Genomic DNA, 19,621 nt, shown 5'->3' on the forward strand with positions numbered 1-19,621 from the left:
CCCCTACACTCAACCCCTGAACAAAACTACCTATGTCACAAAAAACTAGATCCAAAATTGCCTCCTCTCGAGTTCCCTGAGTTACAACTTGATCTAAGAAACAGTCACCAATTACTTTTAAAAATTCCTCTTCTTTGCCATTACCAGAATAAAAATTATTCCAATCAATACCCGGAAAATTGAAATCCCCCATTATGATAACGGATCCCTTACTGGACATGTCACTAATAATACGGTACATCTGTTTATCTTGTCCCTGGTTTGAATTAGGTGGCCTATAAATGTTTCCAAACCGTAGCTTTTTGCCCTTACTGCTCATCAACTCCAGCCAAACCATATCAATATCAGTAGGCTTATCATTTATGACCAATTCATTGCAAATAAAATTGTCTCTAACATAAAATAAAACCCCACCACCTCTTTTACCTACTCTATCCTGTCTGAACAAATTATACCCAGCAATATGTAATAACTCTGCATCAGATTCGGTAGCCCATGTCTCTGTAATTCCAATAACATCCAACTTCTCATCCATAACTATGCTTTTCAATTCATCCATCTTGTTCCTAATATTGCGAGCATTGGTATAGAAAACTTTAAGCATGCCTAAGTTGCTTTTAATTAACACCCTGAAATTTCCTAAATTACAATTGTTAACATTACTACTCTTGTTCATCACTTTATTTCCATTTCTAGCAATACCCAAAAAAATTTCATTCTCTCGATACCTGATGCTTGAACCATGCCCCCCATTCCAACTTAGTTTTTTGGCTCCGAAGCCCTTAAAATTAATCCACTAACCATTTTGACCCCTGTAGAGCTCAGATGCAGGCCATCCCTAGCAATCCAATCCCGTTTACAATGACTCCATACATCAATGAACCTGATACTGCGCTTTTCGCAAATTCACTTCAGTAGCAAGTTCATACACCTCGCACGTTGATTTAGCCAGCTCCTATGCACTCCATACCTGGGAAGCAAACCAACCACTTGGACATTCGTCGAAAAGCTGGTTGCTTTATCCAACAGGGATTCCCATTCCCTAGAAAACTCCTCATTTTTACTGTGGCCTACATCATTTGTTCCCACCCACAAAGTAACCATGTCCTCCTTATTCAATACTCCCTTCTTTTCAGCAACCATATTAACGTCTTTTACCCGAGCCCCTGGTAAACAACACCTAGCCACCTTACGCTTTACTCTCCCAACTGTGTTACCCACCTCCCTTACCATAGAGTCCCCCAAAATTACACCCTTAGTTTCCCAATCTAACTCTTCACTTGAAACTTCCCCCCGAATCTCTGGAACATTTATACCCTCTACAACTGGCTTACACCCTAATGCTAACTGGGCTTCCAAAACTAGCATCTTAAGTCTTAAGTCTGAGAGTTCAGCACATTTAGTGCAAATATAATCCTCCTCAAAAACAGACTCATTTTCCCCCTTATACAGGCAGAACATATGACATAAATCACAAGAGATCCACCTGTCCCCCTTCCCACTCTTTACCTCTTTCATAATGCATATAACACCCATTTCTACTCAGTGAATACGTTCCAAAAGGCAAAACAGAAAGATAAAAATGCAAAAAAACACAGAATAAATACTAAAAACAGCAGTAAATAAACAGAGTTGCTACACCCAATAAAGCACACAAGATCGAAAACCAGGAGATACCACATGTTAGGCTTAGCTCCGAAAAATGCAAAAACACTTCAAGAATACAATAACAGCAAAAATGAGCCCCCAAAACACAATAAAACTAAATTACATGATAAAGTGAAGTAAAAAAACCTAAAACTAGACAGTAATAATGAAAAATTATTGTAAGAAAACACTTATCAAATTAGCAGCAATAACACTCCCTGCATCACAGGCGCCCTCTAGTGGCCAAAGAGGATATAATGCTTCACAGGTTCAAGAATTTTTTATGATATCATTTAAAAAAAAGGAAAAAGTGTAATTATAAGTAACTTACTGTGATGGCAGTATCGTTACAAGAAGAAAAATAATCGTATGAGGTCGTTAATAATTTTATTTAAAAAAATTAGTACCTTTCAGTACCAGAGTTCAATGTGCGCCCTGTCTGTGGACATGGAAGGAACTGGAGCTGTTTAGCTACATATTGTGCATGAACTCTGGTAATGAAAGATATTGCTTTCTGCTTAATAAAAGGATCTAACGCCTCACATTGCATTCGTTTTCTTGCTGTCATGATAGAGACATCACAGTAAATTTCTTATACAGTAGAACCTCGATTATCCGAATCTGGATAACTCGAAACTCTCCGTTAACCGAAGTGGTTTTCTTCTTCTCTTTTTTTTTCACTTTCTATTGTCATCCAAAATTTTCTCTTAACAATCATGCATTAAATTCTCCCCCCCCCCCTATACACATGACATTTGTATGCAAGCCGTTCTTTCCAAACTAAGAGCGCAGATAAATGTTTTGGAATTCCCTTTTATAGAATTCTTTCTCTCAAGCTCAGTCTTGGTATGACTGTACTCTTCCCCACTTTTAAATGTTTCTGTTCTAAACAAAAAAACACCCCATTTCGAAATTTGGAAGGTCATACTGTCGTCGATTGTGCTGCCCCAGCACAATTAAATTTTATTGCACCCTCTGATCGTAAGCAAGTGCAAAGACGCTAACCTATTTTGTCATCTCAAGAACAGAGAAAATTTTCATTGCAGCAGAATTTGAAAAAAGCGAGGAGTTACTTTGTGCTCAATTTTTGTTTCAGATATTAATTTATTTTCATTTATAATTTTAATTTATTTAACAGTTAAAACAGTTATTACAACAGTTCAATGATGGTACTAGATATTAATCTAGATGATTATTGATGAATTTTCGATTATCCAAAAATTTCAAATATCAGAAGTAGGTTCGGCCCCAATTACTTCGGATAGTCGAGGTGCTTCTGCATGGTTCGTACACTCCGGGAAAACCTGAAATTGTTAGGGAAAATGACATAATATCAGGGAAAAGTCAGGGAAGTTTTAAATTTTGCCCCAAAAAAAAATGTTTTTCCAATTTTTTCCGAGGGAGTTTTGCACCATGAGATCTAATCTTCGTTTTTATCGATGTTTTCTGAAAAAAATTTGAAATTTTGAGGTAAAATGACGCTGGCAATAAAAAAGTGGTGACGCAAACAAACTTCCGCAGTCGCCATTTTTGCCCCCCAATAGCTTCAAAGAAGAAATTTCCTCAGGTGAACAGGAATTGTGCACAAACTCAACAGGGGAAAAGACAATTTACTGCTTTGGAAGCACAAGCCTGAGGATGGGAAGATCGATCAGAGAAATCATTTTTTGAGCGAAAACCCTTTTCAGCAATGTGTGAAACGTAGTCGCCATTTGTGGTCATTTACAAGATAGAAGTAGATGTGATGCTTCAAAGCCTAAGTTTCCGAAAACAAAGCAGAATCCGATGTTTTCTTTTACTACAAACTAATAAAAGTAACGCAAAATGTGCTACAAATTGTTATTTTAAAATTTTTCTTGAGAAATGAAAAAATTTTGTTCTTAAAACTTTTTAAGATAAGATTAAAATCTTACCTTCATTGCCTTGGATGCATATGTGCTAAAAACTTTTCAATTGAATTGTAGTTTCATGAAGATTTATTATTTTTAAATTGTTTTCATGCTACAAGTTCAAAAAATTATTTCTTAATTTTTGGCGTAATAGCCAAATTTGGTCATATTTGGTCATTCCCAAGATGGAAGTACACAATACTTTTTAAGTTCCAAGGTTTCTGAAAATGGTATTAGATGTTTATTGCAATGCAAACTATTGATAACAACGTAAAATGTGCCTTTTTTTTGTGGATAATTTTTAATTATTTTCTGTAAAAATGCAAAATTTTATCTTCAAAACATTTTTTATTCTAATTACATTTAGACACTTATGCACTAAAAACTCTACTTTGTTTTAATTGTTGTTTTTAAGGATTATTGATTATTTATAACTAATTTTATGCTACAAATACAGAAATCTACTGATTAGCTTAAATTTTTCATTTAGTCTCCATATTTGGTCATTTGAAGTTGGAAGTAGACGTAAATTTCCAAAAACAGAATTGGATGTTTATCTCAGAAAGTTGTCTAAAATGTGCAATAATTTATGAATTTTTAAATTATTTTCTAGAAAGGAATGATTTTAATGTAAGAACTCCTTAAATATACGAAAGAAAAAAACTGATGATCATTAGTATTGGCTTTATGATCAATCGGCAGATATTGATTTTTATTATGCATAGTGATGTAAAATACCTGGATATTTATTTTTAGGGGTAAATACCCAGGGTATATACCCGGGTATTTATTTCAAAAATTTATATCCCACTAAAATTCTTTTCTGTCTGTATTTCACTATGTATACATATAACCAATCATATACAAAAAATATTTTTGCCCAAAAATTGTATTTTGATCACATATTTAAGGAATTATTGTGTGAAACAACTTAGCAATCTTATATGATACTCACGTTAAATGTGTTGGATATGTCTAATCAATGTCCCCTTCTTTCTTTTTTGTTTTCCACTTTTCAAAGCAAAATTTAAAGTTTTACCAGTACAAATACAAAGTGAGTGACAAACTAATGCCTCCTAAATACTAAATGCCTATTGCATTCTCCCTTTAAACACAGAGCAAAATGATCCCAGTAAGCATATTCTCGGTCTCCTGGCTACTGCCAACTATCAAAGGTCGAAAGCATTAGAAATTAAAAGCTGAGAAAACAGTTGGTTAACTTCTAAATTTAAATTTTAAAATTAACCAATTAACGATTTGATTTGAATTGTTTGGATCCATCGTCATAGCAACACCATCCATGTATTGCCGTCAGGTAGTAGCGTTGTTTGTGTAACGGCGGAGGATCACTTTTAAAGCAAATGTGATAGGCATTTAGTATTTACGAGGCTTTTGACAAACTGATTACAACTCAAAGCCAAAACTAACTAGTAGCATGATATTATGAAAAATCAATGAAAAGTTGTGCTAGTGCCATCTATGTGAAAAAATTAAACTTAAATCCCCATAAAAAATTAAATTATCCTGCCATCCTATTTAAGTTTTAGAATAGTTCATTCTAAATTCTGACAGTTTTTTTGATAAGATTTCATTACGCCTTTAATTAAAGAAATTATAATATACAAATTTTCTTATTTTTAATCTTTCATTTTACAGTTTATGTTTTAAAAAGAAAATCATCACCTTTTGATACCACCTAAAGTTTTTTTTGCCAAAATGCGCAATTACCAGGGGATTTACCCTGCCTTAGGATAAATACACAAAAAAATATTTACCTTCCCACCCGACATCACTAATTGCGTGTATTAAAAATAGTTCGAATAAATTTTCATCATGAAGTACTGGGGAGCAAATGCGAATGAGCTAGGCAACAGAAAACAATTTTTTTTTTGCTTATTAATGTGAAAACTATTTCTATACTTGCCACATTACCACTTAAACAGCAATAAAATAAATAAATAACATCATAGTCTTAATAACTTCTCAGTAAATTCTTCCAAGCATACCTCATGCTTCATTTTTTTTTTCATTTTGGATATGACTAACCTAGATTTTAATTTGAAATCCTGAAGTCATGTTTGAAATCCATCATTGAATTGCTTATACTTGTCCAATTATGACATTGAAAAGAAAGATTCTTTGGTTCACTACATATGTTTCTTCCATAATTTCATTAAGTCTTCCAATAAAAAAATATTATAAACTGTATAATACATATGTATGTGTCAGTTTTACCAATTATTTCATACTTAGATTTTAAAAAGAAATTCAGACTCACTTTTTGCTTTTTTTTTTTTGTAAAATACCCAGTTTTTGGGTATTTACCCAGGCTTTGGGTAAATACCCGGGTAAATACCCAAAAAATATTTACCTACCCACTGGGTATTTACCCCATCCACATCACTAATTATGCATAATATGGTGTGCCGATTGATGCAACAAATTAATCATATCCATACTGAAAAATAACTTTGTAATTTGCTCAATATACGAGGGCTATCCAGAAAGTAGATTACGTTTTGGAATAAAAAATAAACAAAGTATAGGAAAATTTTTTTATATTATTGTGAAAGCCACACTCAAATACTACTTTTCGACATAGTCACCATACAAATTAAGGCATTTATCGTAGCGATGTACGAGCTTGGAAATTCCTTCGTCGAAAAATTCGGCCGCCTGCGCCTTCAACCACTCCGTTACCTCTTCTTGCAGCTGTGCGTCGTCATCAAAACGCTGCATAGCCAGCCACTTCTTCATTGCTGGGAATAGGTGGAAATCGCTCGGTGCCAGGTCGGGACTGTACGGTGGATGAGGAAACAACTCCCACTTAAAAGATTCAAGAACTTTACGAGTGACATTTGCTGTGTGGGGCCAGGCGTTGTCGTGAAACAACAAGATCTTAGAGCTCAACATTCCTCTGCGCTTGTTTTGAATTGCTCTTCTGAGTTTTTGGAGAGTTTGGCAATACCTTTGAGAGTTTATTGTAGTGCCTCTTTCCAGGAAGTCCACCAAAATCACACCTTTTCTGTCCCAAAAAACAGTCGCCATGATCTTCCTTGCCGACATTGTTTGTATGCATTTCTTGGGTTTTTGGGGAGAACTTGTGTGCCCCCACTGCATTGATTGCAATTTTGTTTCACAGTTCACGTGTTTCACCCATGTTTCGTCACCAGTAACGATGCGATCAAGTAAAAAGTCACCATCCTTATGGTAAGCGTCCAAAAAGTTCAACGCTGCAGCCATTCGCTGATTTTTGTGGTCCTCTGTCAAGATTTTTGGAATCCATCTTGCACAAAACTTGTGGTAACCAAGCTTTTCGCTGATGATTTCGTGCACCAAACTTCGCGAAATTTGTGGAAAACTTAAAGAAAGTTCCGTTATTGTGAAATTTCGATTTTCCCGGACTTTAGCATCGACTTTTTCGAGAAGTTCGGCGTTCACTATGCTGGGTCTCCCACTTCGATCTTCGTCGTGAACATTGGTTCGGCCATTTTTAAATCTTATGACCCACTGACGCACTCCACCTTCAGTGATAATGTTGTCCCCATACACTTCACAAAGCTGCCGATAGATTTCTATCGGTTTACAGTTTTTTGCAGTCAGAAACCTTATTACTGCGCGCACCTCGCAGCTCGCGGGATTTTCAATTAACGCAGACATTTCAAACCGTCACAGTATCTGAACGAACACAGCACGAACCTCTCACTAGCACGGCTAGATGCAGACTGAGCTGCGCAACGCTTTGACCCCAAGATGGCCGCGCTAGCCCCGCCCCTAGCGGACACAGACGAAAACGTAATCTACTTTCTGGATAGCCCTCGTATATTGTATGTTTTACTAATAAGAAAATAAAAAGAAGTACTGTGAACCAAAAGCAGATGCTAAAAGATTTCTGCCCATTTACAGCAAAACTCTAATATTACGCATGACACGTGGCATTGAAGAAACGCTAAAATAAGTTGAAAGTATTTTGTTTTCAACAAAGAGTAAAAAATTAAAACAATTTTGAACAAAATGTAGGGGGAAGGCCTAAATTTTGGGAGAAAAAAGAAAAAAATTCCAATTTGTTTTTTGTTTTTTAATCTAAGGGGAAAAGTTTCAGTTTTTTTGCATTGCTACTTTAAACAATTTTAATTATTTTGAAAATATTGTAATTTAAACTTAATTTTGAATGAAAATAGTAACCTAGAATTTTCTAAAAAACAACCTGGAAAACCTGGAGAAGTCGGGGAATTTTTTTTAACCACAAGTACATGAACCCTATTCTGTAATTACTTTCTCTCTCTCTCTCTCTTCTTTTTTTTATGATGACAAAATATTCTTGAATATGTGAAGTGTTATGGTGCAAACCCCATATTCATCCAACAATTTTTTGCCTTTCTTTGAATTTTTAAAATGAGTCAAGGACTTTTTAGGGATCCAGCGTATACACACCCACCTTTATCATTCATTAATTTCAATATCATTGCTGTTTATGAAACCACAGTTTTTAAAGCAGTTTTAACTACTATTTCTGTTGCAGGCTGTTTCTGTCATATAATTACAAATACTTGAAGCATCCAGAAAACAAAACGTTATCAAAAATTGAAAAAAGTGGCCTTTAAGTCTTGAGAGTCAATGAAATTTTAAGTAGTCGGCCACGGAAAAAAAATCAATTTTTCACTCAATCTTGCAGCACTATGTGCATTAAGGACCACTATTGTAAATAATTCCCCTTCGCACAAGCTTATAAGCAAAGCAATCTATTTAAAGGGCTAATCTATTTTTCCTTCTTATTTTGGCTGCATGACTTGACTCTACGTTTGAGACGTAGACATAATTTTATATTGAAAACTTTTTGGGACCGACTGAAAACTTTTTCGAGACAAAGGAATATTCAAGTTATCGAGAGTTGTCTATATGATTTTGCAATGAACTTTGCTTTATGTGATAATTCAGGAAGTTTGGTTTGTTTTTGATGGTAGTAAAATAATAGCAATAATAATAATAGTTATGTGACATACTTTTTGTTTTTTTTTTTTCTTAGTTTAAAGACATAGCCCCTTTGAATGCCAACCTTGCTAATAATGTAACAGAAACTGCTGTTCCTGATCTGCCAACTCCTGTGGATGAAGAGTTTTTAATGAATTATGAAAAAATAGAGTATGAAACTAAAGATGTAAGTATGGAAAAGAAGCAACCAAACTTCTATTATTTGAATTAATGGGAAATTTCTCTTTTTCTGTTTTTAAAAGTGATTGTAAATGTCACAATTATGAAAATGTTGCTATTATATCTATCCCAAATAATTTTATTTTTGAAAGAATGTGCCTTACTGTAAACTTTCATTCCTCATTAATTATTGTAAATCATTTATATCTCAAATTTCCAAGACTTGAGCTTATTATGAAATTGACCCAGGATGAATATAGTTCTGAGGGTGCAAAACCTACTTGTTTCACTTCCATCATGAAATGATTTTTTCAATATTTCCTGGCTCTTTTGAATGATAGTATGTAAAAAATGATGTATAGTTTATTGCATATTATGAAAAAAAAATGATTTCACGGTACCCATAATTAAAAAAACTATATAATTAATTTTGTGAATTTTATACTTTTAATTACATCTAAAAGTATAAAAATATTCAGCTCATAGTTAAGCATTGTGCCTCATAAAGATTGAGTTGTTATTATATGTTTACGAAGAACAAAAAATATAGTTGTGTATGCTTTATTTTTAAAAACATGTGACCTCTTTCTGGGTTTGGCTTTTCCATATTGTGAAATTTATGAGGAGAAGGAAAAAAAATGTTCACATTTTTTCTCCCTAATGGAATCGAGAAATAGTAGTTGTGAGTATACATCTTTCACATTGCTCTCATAGTATTTTCAAAAAAAAAAAAAGTTTTTGATTCTAATATCTAGACAGGAATTTCAAACACCCTTTTGAACCCTAATTGATTGGCAGCAGTTTTCTTCACTGCAAAATATATTCAAGTAATAAAAACGATAATTTGTTTTCCTTCTCTTTCATAAAAATTATAGTGACCCTTGTACATATTTTGCATTGGTTATCTAATTTATGTATGCTGTTTGATTCATAAAAAGCAGATATAAAATGACAGCAGATTTAAAATTATGTGTCTTGACACTTAAGTTAAATAGAAAGTACAGAACGATTTTTTTTCTTTAAATTAAGCTTTGAAAATGTTAATATATCCATGCTTAATATTATGTTTGTGCCAAATGTTTTTGATTTTTTCGTGTGTATGTTTTTTTTTTTTCTTAACTTACTACCTACTCTTTCCAAATCCTTTTGAAAAACTATGAGCATTAAATACTATATCAACATTGTTAATGCAATGGTAAACAAAACATATTTCCTGTTTCCAGGAATCAAATACAAACCAAAAATTAATTTGCTTTTAACGTGCATTTTGATATTTTGTTGCACTTGAATAGCATAACATGATAAAAGCTATCTTTTAAAAAAGAGCCAGCCGAATTTAATCATGGTAAAATTTAGCCACCTTAACATCTAAATTTTTCCCCATCCGTCAATTGAAAAAGCGAAATAAGGCTTCCAGTTTCTTACAAAATAACATTTTATTTAATAAGAAAAAAAATATCGAGAAGAAGGAGATGCATTCTGTAAATTGAAGTTGTAATATCTGAAAGCTGTAGTGAATTCCTGTTAGAGCTTCATATGCTGAAACAAGTGAAGAATTGTTAAGTTAATCATCAAATTAGGAGTATTATGTTGCAGTAGTTATGTTGAGAGTTTGGATGTGTTAAAAAAGTAGTGGAAATGCCATTAAAAAAATTTTAAACTTAAAACAACCTTGACAGTGAAAAGATTCTGTTATGTTTTTCTTTTTTTATCTCAATAAATTTAAAAACGTCATCAGTTGCCTATTCTATATATAAAACACCTTCATTTCTAAATAATTGTTAGCATAATATTAAAATTATTAGTATGTTTTGTTATCTATTTATTTTTTTTAATATTTTGTGCGGCATTTTCTTGTCTATGTTTACTTTAGAAGCTTCTTTGAGCATTGCCACGGAACTTTCCATTATGAATTTTATCTGTAGTATGAATGTTTATGTAAAATTACTCTGTCCTTGTGTGACAAAAAGATTTTGTTGTATAAATTTCCACTGTTATGTTTTATGTCTTTCTAAGCCAGATGATGATTCCTTACTCATCTGAGATGAGCGCATAGCATTATTGTTATGTTTTGGTAATTTACTCCATTTTGAGTAAATTTTGCCTGCTCTCTGTGAAAGAAAACAGTTAACTGATGGCTTTTCAAGTTTAAAGGAAAAGGGAAAAAACACGGGACTTTGATAGAGTAATCTAGATATTGCTAAGTATTGCTGTGTGGTTTATAGTGGTTTGACATGTATTTAATCTGCTGCATCATTGCATTATTTTTTCATTAATAGCTCCTATGTTAAACAGGAAATTTTAAACTTTTATTATATTATAAGCTAGTATTTAGAAATTTTTGAAGGGAAAATAATATGCTTGTTTTTATTCTTCATCTCGTAACTTGAAATCTAACTTATATTACAACATGAACTATGAAGTTTATTATATGCGATAGAAACAAAAATGGGGCATATAAAATTGATAGAAATTCTGGAGTACAAAAAAAAAAAAAACATGGAATTTTTTGACAAGTCATTTTTGGCTATCTAAATATTTTAGCTACTTGACATTATTTATTATAAAATATTGCTGCTTCCAATTTAAAACATTCTATCCTGAGTAGCAGTTGAATATTTTTCATTTCTTGTAGTTATTAAACTGCATAGTAAGGTTGTGAAAAAAAAAAAAATTCTTTCAAATTTTAAAAAGTATAACTTTTTTATAAATTCATCTAATTTTATTTTTATCATTTTATAAATTGCTTAATTTTGAAGGATAAAAAACAACAAATATGACATGAAGGATAAAACTTTTGCTTTATATAACATGCATGTTAAGATTAGTAAGAAATGGTTTAAGCATCTGGAACCCGTGTTCCTGACAGCCCATAGCAAATACAGTATAACCCCCATTTAACAATTGTCAAGGGACTGGAAATAGTTATCGTTAAACTGAGGGGCATATACATTTAGTGCACTATATCCGTACCAGCGAAATGTATCATTAAATTGAGGAAATTGTTAAATCAAAGTTATACCTTATTGTTTTTTCTGGAAATACATGTATTTACATCAGTTCTTTTGGGGGGGGGGGCAGGGGGTACATATGTGTGCAAGTATTTAAGTGGCAAGATTGTTTTCTCAGCTTCATGAGCTTTTGCTCGAATGCTGAAAGCTCATTTGCTCTTTTTGTAGTCGATTCTCGAAAGTCTTCATAGTTACCGTATGTAATAAAGTATTTGCAGTGCTTCCAAAGCTGCGCCAAAACAATTCCTTTTGCTATAGGTCCTTTTGCACCAAAATGCTTATTTAAAGTTATGTGCCAAATGGTGATCTCCATAAGGAAGTCAAGTAAATTTTATTATTTGTTTTGCCTTTGTAACAAAAAAATAAACACATAAATAATACATACTCTGCTAGTAAATTAGTTATGGCTTCAAAGTAGATTATCATTAGGTATTAGCTCCACAGTTAAGAAAATCAGACACAAAAAAAAAAAAATTGTGGAGAATGAGCGATGTATGTTGGGTTTCATGCTCCTACTAATAAGTGTAGTGGAATTTGTTTTTTGTAGCATACTGGGGAGGGGGGGTGTAATGTTTGTTATTAAAAAAAGAAGAAACTTGTCCAAAAGCATATATTGGGAGGAAAAAAAATTGAATCTGATTTTTAAGTAAAATGTTTGAAACAGGTGCTTGTGATAACTTTAATGCATCATACTTTTTGATTGTGAATCATTTCTTGAAAAATTGAAAATACTTATTTAATCTAGTTTTCACATTTAAGCATTGATAGAGCTGCTCTTTTCAAGTTAAATTTATTTCAATGGTATTAGTCACTTTTTATAAGCTCTCTAGCTACAAAAAATAAGAGTCAGTTTAAGAATAATTTACTTTTTTAAAAAATGATAAATTTTTACTTCAAAAGGATGAAAAATTGATATTATCTGGTCTACATAAGAGACAATTACTTTTGTTTGCTTTCAGTCTGATTAAATAATAATAATAATAATAATCCTTTTACTTAAGACAGATACAAAACTTATTTTTTTTCCTGCTTGAAAACTGATACAAACTGAGGGACTTGGAAGTACTGGTATAGGCTGTCTTATCAAAGTAGTTTTTTTTTTTTTTTCATAATTTTTTTTAGCCACCCTGTTGAAATGTAAGCAATAAACAATCAAATCAGATCCATTCAAAAGTTGTTGTTTCAGATCTCATCATCTATCCCTTAGTTGCATAATTGATAGTACAGAAACAGAATAATCTACTTCGTATTATGTTATAATGTAATTAATTACGTTATAATGCAAACACACCAACAATCATGCTTTAAGGAAATTGTATAGTAAGCTAAATTTGAGATAATAAGAATAAAAAGTTTTTGTTCATGTTCTGTTTCTTTACTTCTATTAACTAATTAAAGGTTTTGCAAATGCATATCAGGGTAAACGAATCCATTTTAAGAACTAAAATAAATTGTTACAAAAAGTATCACATGTAATATATTCCATTGCTGAAACATATCTTAGTTTTCTTGCACCCAATTGCCAAAACACACCATTGCACAAATCTTTTAAGTTACTAATGTTAGGCTGTACTCTTATATTTCTGTATTGAAAATTAAAGAATTTTGTTTTTACAATTTTATTTTTTATCACTTATATGTAAGATATAATAAGTTGTTAAAAAATATGAAATTGATGAAATATATAACAAATATAGTATGTATACATAATCCTAAAATAAATCAGTGCTTTAATGTTTGTATATACAGAGCAATCCAAAAGTTAGGTACTACTTTAAAACTTAATGACTCAAAAATGATCAAAGATGAATCATAAATTTCAAGTCAGCTTACAAGTGTTCATTGACCTTTCCCTCATCCACAAAACCTTGCCAAGTGATGAAGTTACCTATTTGCAGCTCCTTTATTTGTTAAAGCAATAAAATGGATATTGTTTCGGAGTTATTCACGGTGCTTTCTAGACGCTTCCCATCGAACAAGTCCCACCAACCAGAAATTTCTTGAGCATTGCATTCCTTTTATGCAAAACTCAGTTCAAAAAGCACCCACTGTTCACCTGTGTGGCCAATGCTTGCCTAAATTGAGGGCCCGCTACCTCTTGGAAGTGCTGCCAAAGAGCTTATAGCTCATATTTTTGGAGTATTTTAATCAGTACAGATCCTTTACCGCCTTGCATACCATTATATGCCCATAATGTCACATTCCTGATTCTTGTTTATGTAGTTTAACTGAAAGAGCCTTACACGCAATGTACCAGCAGCCTGCTTATGCCATCCACAGACTGCATTTTTGTCCTTGCTTTGGACTCATCAATCTGGAATAGATGATAACCAAGCTAGGGGCAATGACATCTACCTCCAGCTCAGTTATCTATTCCAGACTAATGAGTCCATAACAAGGATGAAAGCGCTCAGCTATTTTTTGATCAAAACCAGTCTTATATTTGTCCCCCCCCCCCCCTTTCATACAAAAAACTTAGCTTTGTTTCCCCTTTTGTGTTCTCTCTTATCTTAAGTCATTTTAGAGTTACTAATTTTTAAAGTCTTGCCACACTTATGAATCCCCCTGTATTGAGAGATAGGGGAGTAAAATAAAGAATTAAAAAACTTGATTACAAAAAATTAGTCAGCATAAATGTTTATGCTTTACTAGACGCTCAATGATCTGCAAAAATTGTTTACTGGTGTGTTAGCTCTTTATTTCAGAACTTAATCTATAGGTGTGGTGGCTCCAAAAAGAAAGCCACACGTTCATATACTTTTAAAATTAACATGTGCTGAAGCATTTAGATTACGTTCTTATGCCACAAGAATGATCCTTGTAACCTTTTTATGTAATTCCGTAATAGAAGAAAATGCACTAGTAAATTATATTTAAAAGATGGTGTAGAGAAATGCTTTTTCATATAGAAGTATGTTATTTGTATTCACGTATTCTAAAGTTATATGTCCATCCAATGTGAAAAATATAATTTATTAGCATATGCATGTGAGCTCTAGTGTAAATATTACTTTTTGTCAATCATACATTTGAAAGTTTTATAATCAGTCGCTCAGGTAAATGTGTTTTCTATTGCATACCTGTCATCTGCACTATGCCATCAATATGCCTTTTTAAGGTATGCTTTTTATCCCTTTAAATGTGCACCATTTCTGTAAATAGTTGCATGTATAGTATTTGTTAAAAAATATTCAAACTTGCAGTTATTTAATTTTCTTCTTAACTGCTGAATTAACATTATTAAGATTGTTTTTTAGTAATCTTCATTTTAATTTATATAATCTTCATTTTGATTTAAACCATTTCATTGTTTTGACTTGTTGTACTACAGCCATAATGAAGAGTTGAGAGTTTTTAATTTCAAACATTGTTGAGAGCAAAACATGTTTGCATGCTTTTTAATTTGTTTTTTAGAATTTACGATAAAAGAAAGTTTTCATAGTGCATAAAACAGTTCCATATATGAAGTGTGAAGAAATTCAAAATTATATATATGAACACACTATGGGTATTTAAAACAATTTTATGTACATAGAAGATTTTAGAAATAGGATATTTACAACCCATTTTGTGAAATTCATAAGAATCCTTTATACTAGGAAGATGCATTTGAATGAAAGAGCAAATATACGAAAATATTTTCTTGCAGTTCAGTGTCTTATTTTGCTGTTCATGCTAAACAGTGCACTGTTTGTTCAAAATGATTGAAATTTCGTGTTGCATTATAATGTACTCTCAACATTTTTCTGTAATAAATGTGAAAATGGAAAACAGTGATGCTTTATATTCAAATGAATAGACAAAATATATTTATTTTTGAGCAAGCATTTTTTGTTTTGAATATTGAAAAGTTTTAAATTACATAATTAAGAACACGTGAAATAATAATTTCTAGGTTTTTTTTTTAAATATTTAGAATAAAAAATAAAATATAGTGAAATCCCGTCCTAACCAATTCAAAGGGACCGATAAACTTTTTCGTTGTAACGGAATCGCCTTAAAACTTTCTTTATTTTTATAAAAATGTTAATTTTGCAAATCTACACTCTAATATAAATAAATATGCAACATTTAACATTACTAACAATCTAAAATATAACTAAACACATTTTTTTTTCTGAAAAAACAAAGTGGAAAATATTGAACACTGACGTTTTATTCATTGGGCCTCTTCACAAAAATGTTATTTTCTTTTATAGGAGAAATTTATTCTCAAAGGACATTATAAAAGATTCTAATTTATGAACGTCACTTTATTGACCATAAGAAAAGTTGAAATCTTCCTGACCCCCTTGCGAATTCGTAGGGTGCCTCTGGCTTGTAGAAATCGACTGTGCATGGCTAGACACTGGCTTTTGGTGTCCCACATCAACTTACGTTTCAGCATGAGCGGATTTTCACCTTATGCATAGCTACCTTGATTGGCTCTTACTCGAAAGTACAAACTGAGTTTTCATTTTACGACTTGTGAAAGTCATTTTTTAATTTCCGAAAACAGCTATAACTAAAAAATATTCAAACTGACGTTGAGGAAAACATTTCGTTAAAACAAGAGTTTTTATTCATTATCTTAATGGGTTTTAAAACAGAACCAAACGTTTTGTTCATTGTGACGGATATTTCGTTTTGTTAGTATTGGTTGTAACAGGATTTCACTGTATTCTCATTCAGTATTCTATATACTTTTGCTAAAAATTGTTTATTTTTTAACTCAAAAGTGTGACATATTTTTAACTATTTACCTTCTTGTATTTTAGGTCAAGAAAATACCATTTCAAAAAGAAAAAACTCTTTTACGTAGAAAATCTGAACTTCCTCATGATTCATTAACCCTCAAAGCTCTCAATGACCATAAACGGGTTGATGAATATCTCACACCTGCTCCTTCAGAAAGTATTTGAAAATAGCAATAAACTAGAGTGTTATAGCCATCAGTGTTAAAATTCACTCAAGGTGCTCAATGCCTATTTACATTCCTTATTGAGCGAATAAACAAAGAAACTCTTTCTTCCTGATTGGTCGGTGTTTAAAATTGACTTTGTTTTAAGCAGAGACGCAGCATTTTTGCAAAAGTCTTGCCTTTTTTAAGTATGACAAAATTTATCATGATTGTAATTAAATCAATTAGTTTCAAAAAATGCCCAAAATAAACTTCTTGTAAATGCTTGATTTGTATATATGAAAATGAAATGATTTGATAGAATTTTGTTTTTGATCTTTTGATGATTTAATTTTTACATTTTGCTTTGATTTCAAACCACTACTGAATATGTTTGAATTTGTAAGTACTCATACTAATCAAAAAGAATTTAAAAAATTTCTTCTTTATTATTTTTATTTCCCTTTTTTTTAACACTGTAGTTGAAGCTCTTTAAATATTAAAATTTAAATGTATTTGTGTATGTAAAAATAAAACTTTTATCATAAAAAATTGTCACATTTTTATTTTATGAAATTCTATTGAAAATGCTATCCAATCAGGGTTGGAGGGCTTTGGTTTTATTGCTATTGTTACATACTTCCAGTACTGGCTTGCTGTCTCTTAATATTAAGTATAACTTCGAAGTTGTAAGGGAATGTGCGAGATGTAGAATTGCAGTTTTGGAAGATTAAAAGACATGTATAGTATACATAGTATTATCAAAATTTTGTCTATTTTTTTAATCATTCTGTTACTATAGCTCATGCATTCCCTTTTGTCAAGTATTTCTGTGATATGATAGTTGATACAGTTATTACTTGATTAACTTTTTTATAGTGAGATCTATCATGTATTTACATGATATAATTGCTGAGATCATAGGTAAAACTTCTCAATGTATACTGATTTTTTAAAAAATACAGGGTTGTTACACATTTTGCAAACCATTGAAATTTATTTAAAAGTATCAGATGCTTTTTCAAAAAGAAAAGGAATAATCTGAAACTTGATAATTCCCTGAACATTTGAGTGGTTTTCTATGTGTGGGGGGGGGGATGACACTGTTTCACAATTAGATTATATTCTGATTTGAAATTTCATTTTCCCATAAAAAATAAACTTCTGTGTTTGTTTAAATATAATTAGAATGAATTGTGTAAGAAAAATATGGCCTTGGCCCTTGATTAATAGATTTATAAGGTACATAGAAAATAGAGTATTTTTTAAGGGGGTGAGTTGTACCTCTGAACTGCTTTGTTTGAAAAAAAGAATATGTAGTTTATTTTAACATAACTCAAAGAAACTTCCAATCAGCACACATTTGTTGGCAAGTTTTCACTTAGGCTATTGTTCCTTACGGTATTTGTTATAAAATTGCCACATCAACTAAAATTTTACAAAAAAAAAAAAAAAAATACTTTAAATTATGCTTGAAATTAAAGAAAATTAAACTTGTCATTTTTGAAATCCAATATGGTCTTTCAAAATACTTTTGTAAATAAAATGATGGAGCCTGTTTAAAAAGTTACTGATGCTGAAAAGAATATTAAGGGAGATTTCTTTATGTAATTTTGCATGCTTGAAACCTTATACATAATTCTCATAAAATAGCTGAAGGCTTTTTAAGCAGAGAAAATTTGAAACATTATTAGATTTCTGTAAAATGTGTCTGAACCCTGACAACATCAGAACTTAAATTTGGAATACTGGTATCTTTAGTACCATCAATCAGTTTTAAATTAAAAATTCTTCATTTAGTTAAACGTTTAACAGCTCCTATATTTTTTCTTTGTGCACTTTGGTGTGTATTCAGTTAAAACTGGAAGTCAGAACCCTGCATATCTCAGTCATATTTTCATGTGCCATTTTTAGTATGAAATTGTATTCACATTTTTGGTGCATGCATTTGGTGCAACAATAGCTTTTCCCCTTAATCAGTCATGGAACTAGAAGACTTAGCGATGTTGCAATATTCAGTTGCATGAATTGTGTACTGTCATGGAATTTTCGTGGTTAGTGGTTGATGTTGGGATTATATATATATACTCACATTCAAAACAAGCTAATTTAGGCATTTTTAAACTGATAGGAGCTTATGGATATTTACATCACAACACTTTTTGTAAATACTTTAAGCATTTTAAAAACATTGTTTTGTAAAGTAAATTCCTTTTTAAAGTTTTCTTTTTCCCCTTTAAATTTAAGTAACTGCCTGAAGAATGCCCAATATGTTTTCCCATTTTCTTTATATGGATTTAAAGAAAAAATTTCAAGCTATAATTATTTTTTTCTAGTTATTAAATTGTGTACAGTTTTCTTTTTTAATACAAGAGCTTTTGAAAATAAAATTAATGTATTTAATTTATTTTTAAATGTTTTTAATGTATATTTGCAATTAAACTCTTATTTAAAATGCTTTTTAATGAATGTATGAATTTCATAATAAATGCATTGAAATTTTTACATTGTTTGTATCATAAAATATCTATCATGCCTTAATTTCTTTGTAAAAAATCAATTGCAACTGTAAAAAGTGTTCAAAAATAATAAAAGTTAATGTCATTTTTTTAAATACATTTCAAGTTCTGTTTGAATTTGTTTGTTGATATTTTAAAATTCTTTTAGTTAAATTTGTAACTTCTGCTTTTAATTACAAAAAAAATAGAATTTTAAAGGCATTAAATTAGTATTACAAATTGTTCATTTTACCCCATGAGCAATGAAAAAGAAAGAAAACAAAAAACAATTCTATATTGCAAAGTTTTCAAACTGTTTACATGTATCTGAAAATAATATAACACAAAGGACCCCTGGACCACATTTAGTTTGTAAGTAATAATGGAAATTGTTACCGTATGTTTCCGCATTACCCGGCATGCCGGAAAGAAGCAAGGTTGACCCGCTTGCCGGGAAATTCAAATTTTCTGGCACGCCGGATAATTTGAGATTAATTGTGCAACAAAACAAAAATAAATTTCCTCATTCAGTTCCAATCGGAAAGC

At 31.3% G+C, this 19,621-nt stretch overlaps 1 protein-coding gene across 2 annotated transcripts in view; it reads left to right on the top strand.

Annotated features, from left to right (window-relative positions):
- Positions 1-19,191, top strand: part of LOC129225087 (serine/threonine-protein phosphatase 2A 56 kDa regulatory subunit gamma isoform-like) — an 89,523-nt gene extending 70,332 nt beyond the window's left edge. Inside the window, exons 14-15 of one of the 2 annotated variants that reach the window (XM_054859639.1) lie at positions 8,563-8,694; positions 16,456-19,191. In XM_054859639.1, the coding sequence (XP_054715614.1) occupies positions 8,563-8,694; positions 16,456-16,599 (276 nt within the window). In that variant the 3' untranslated portion in view covers positions 16,600-19,191. The remainder of the gene's footprint in view (positions 1-8,562; positions 8,695-16,455) is intronic. The other variant, XM_054859640.1, reaches the window with a different exon arrangement.
- The last annotated feature ends 430 nt before the right edge of the window (positions 19,192-19,621 follow it).

This window comes from Uloborus diversus, chromosome 6, assembly GCF_026930045.1.
Source record: "Uloborus diversus isolate 005 chromosome 6, Udiv.v.3.1, whole genome shotgun sequence".
Taxonomy (NCBI): Eukaryota; Metazoa; Arthropoda; class Arachnida; order Araneae; family Uloboridae; genus Uloborus; species Uloborus diversus.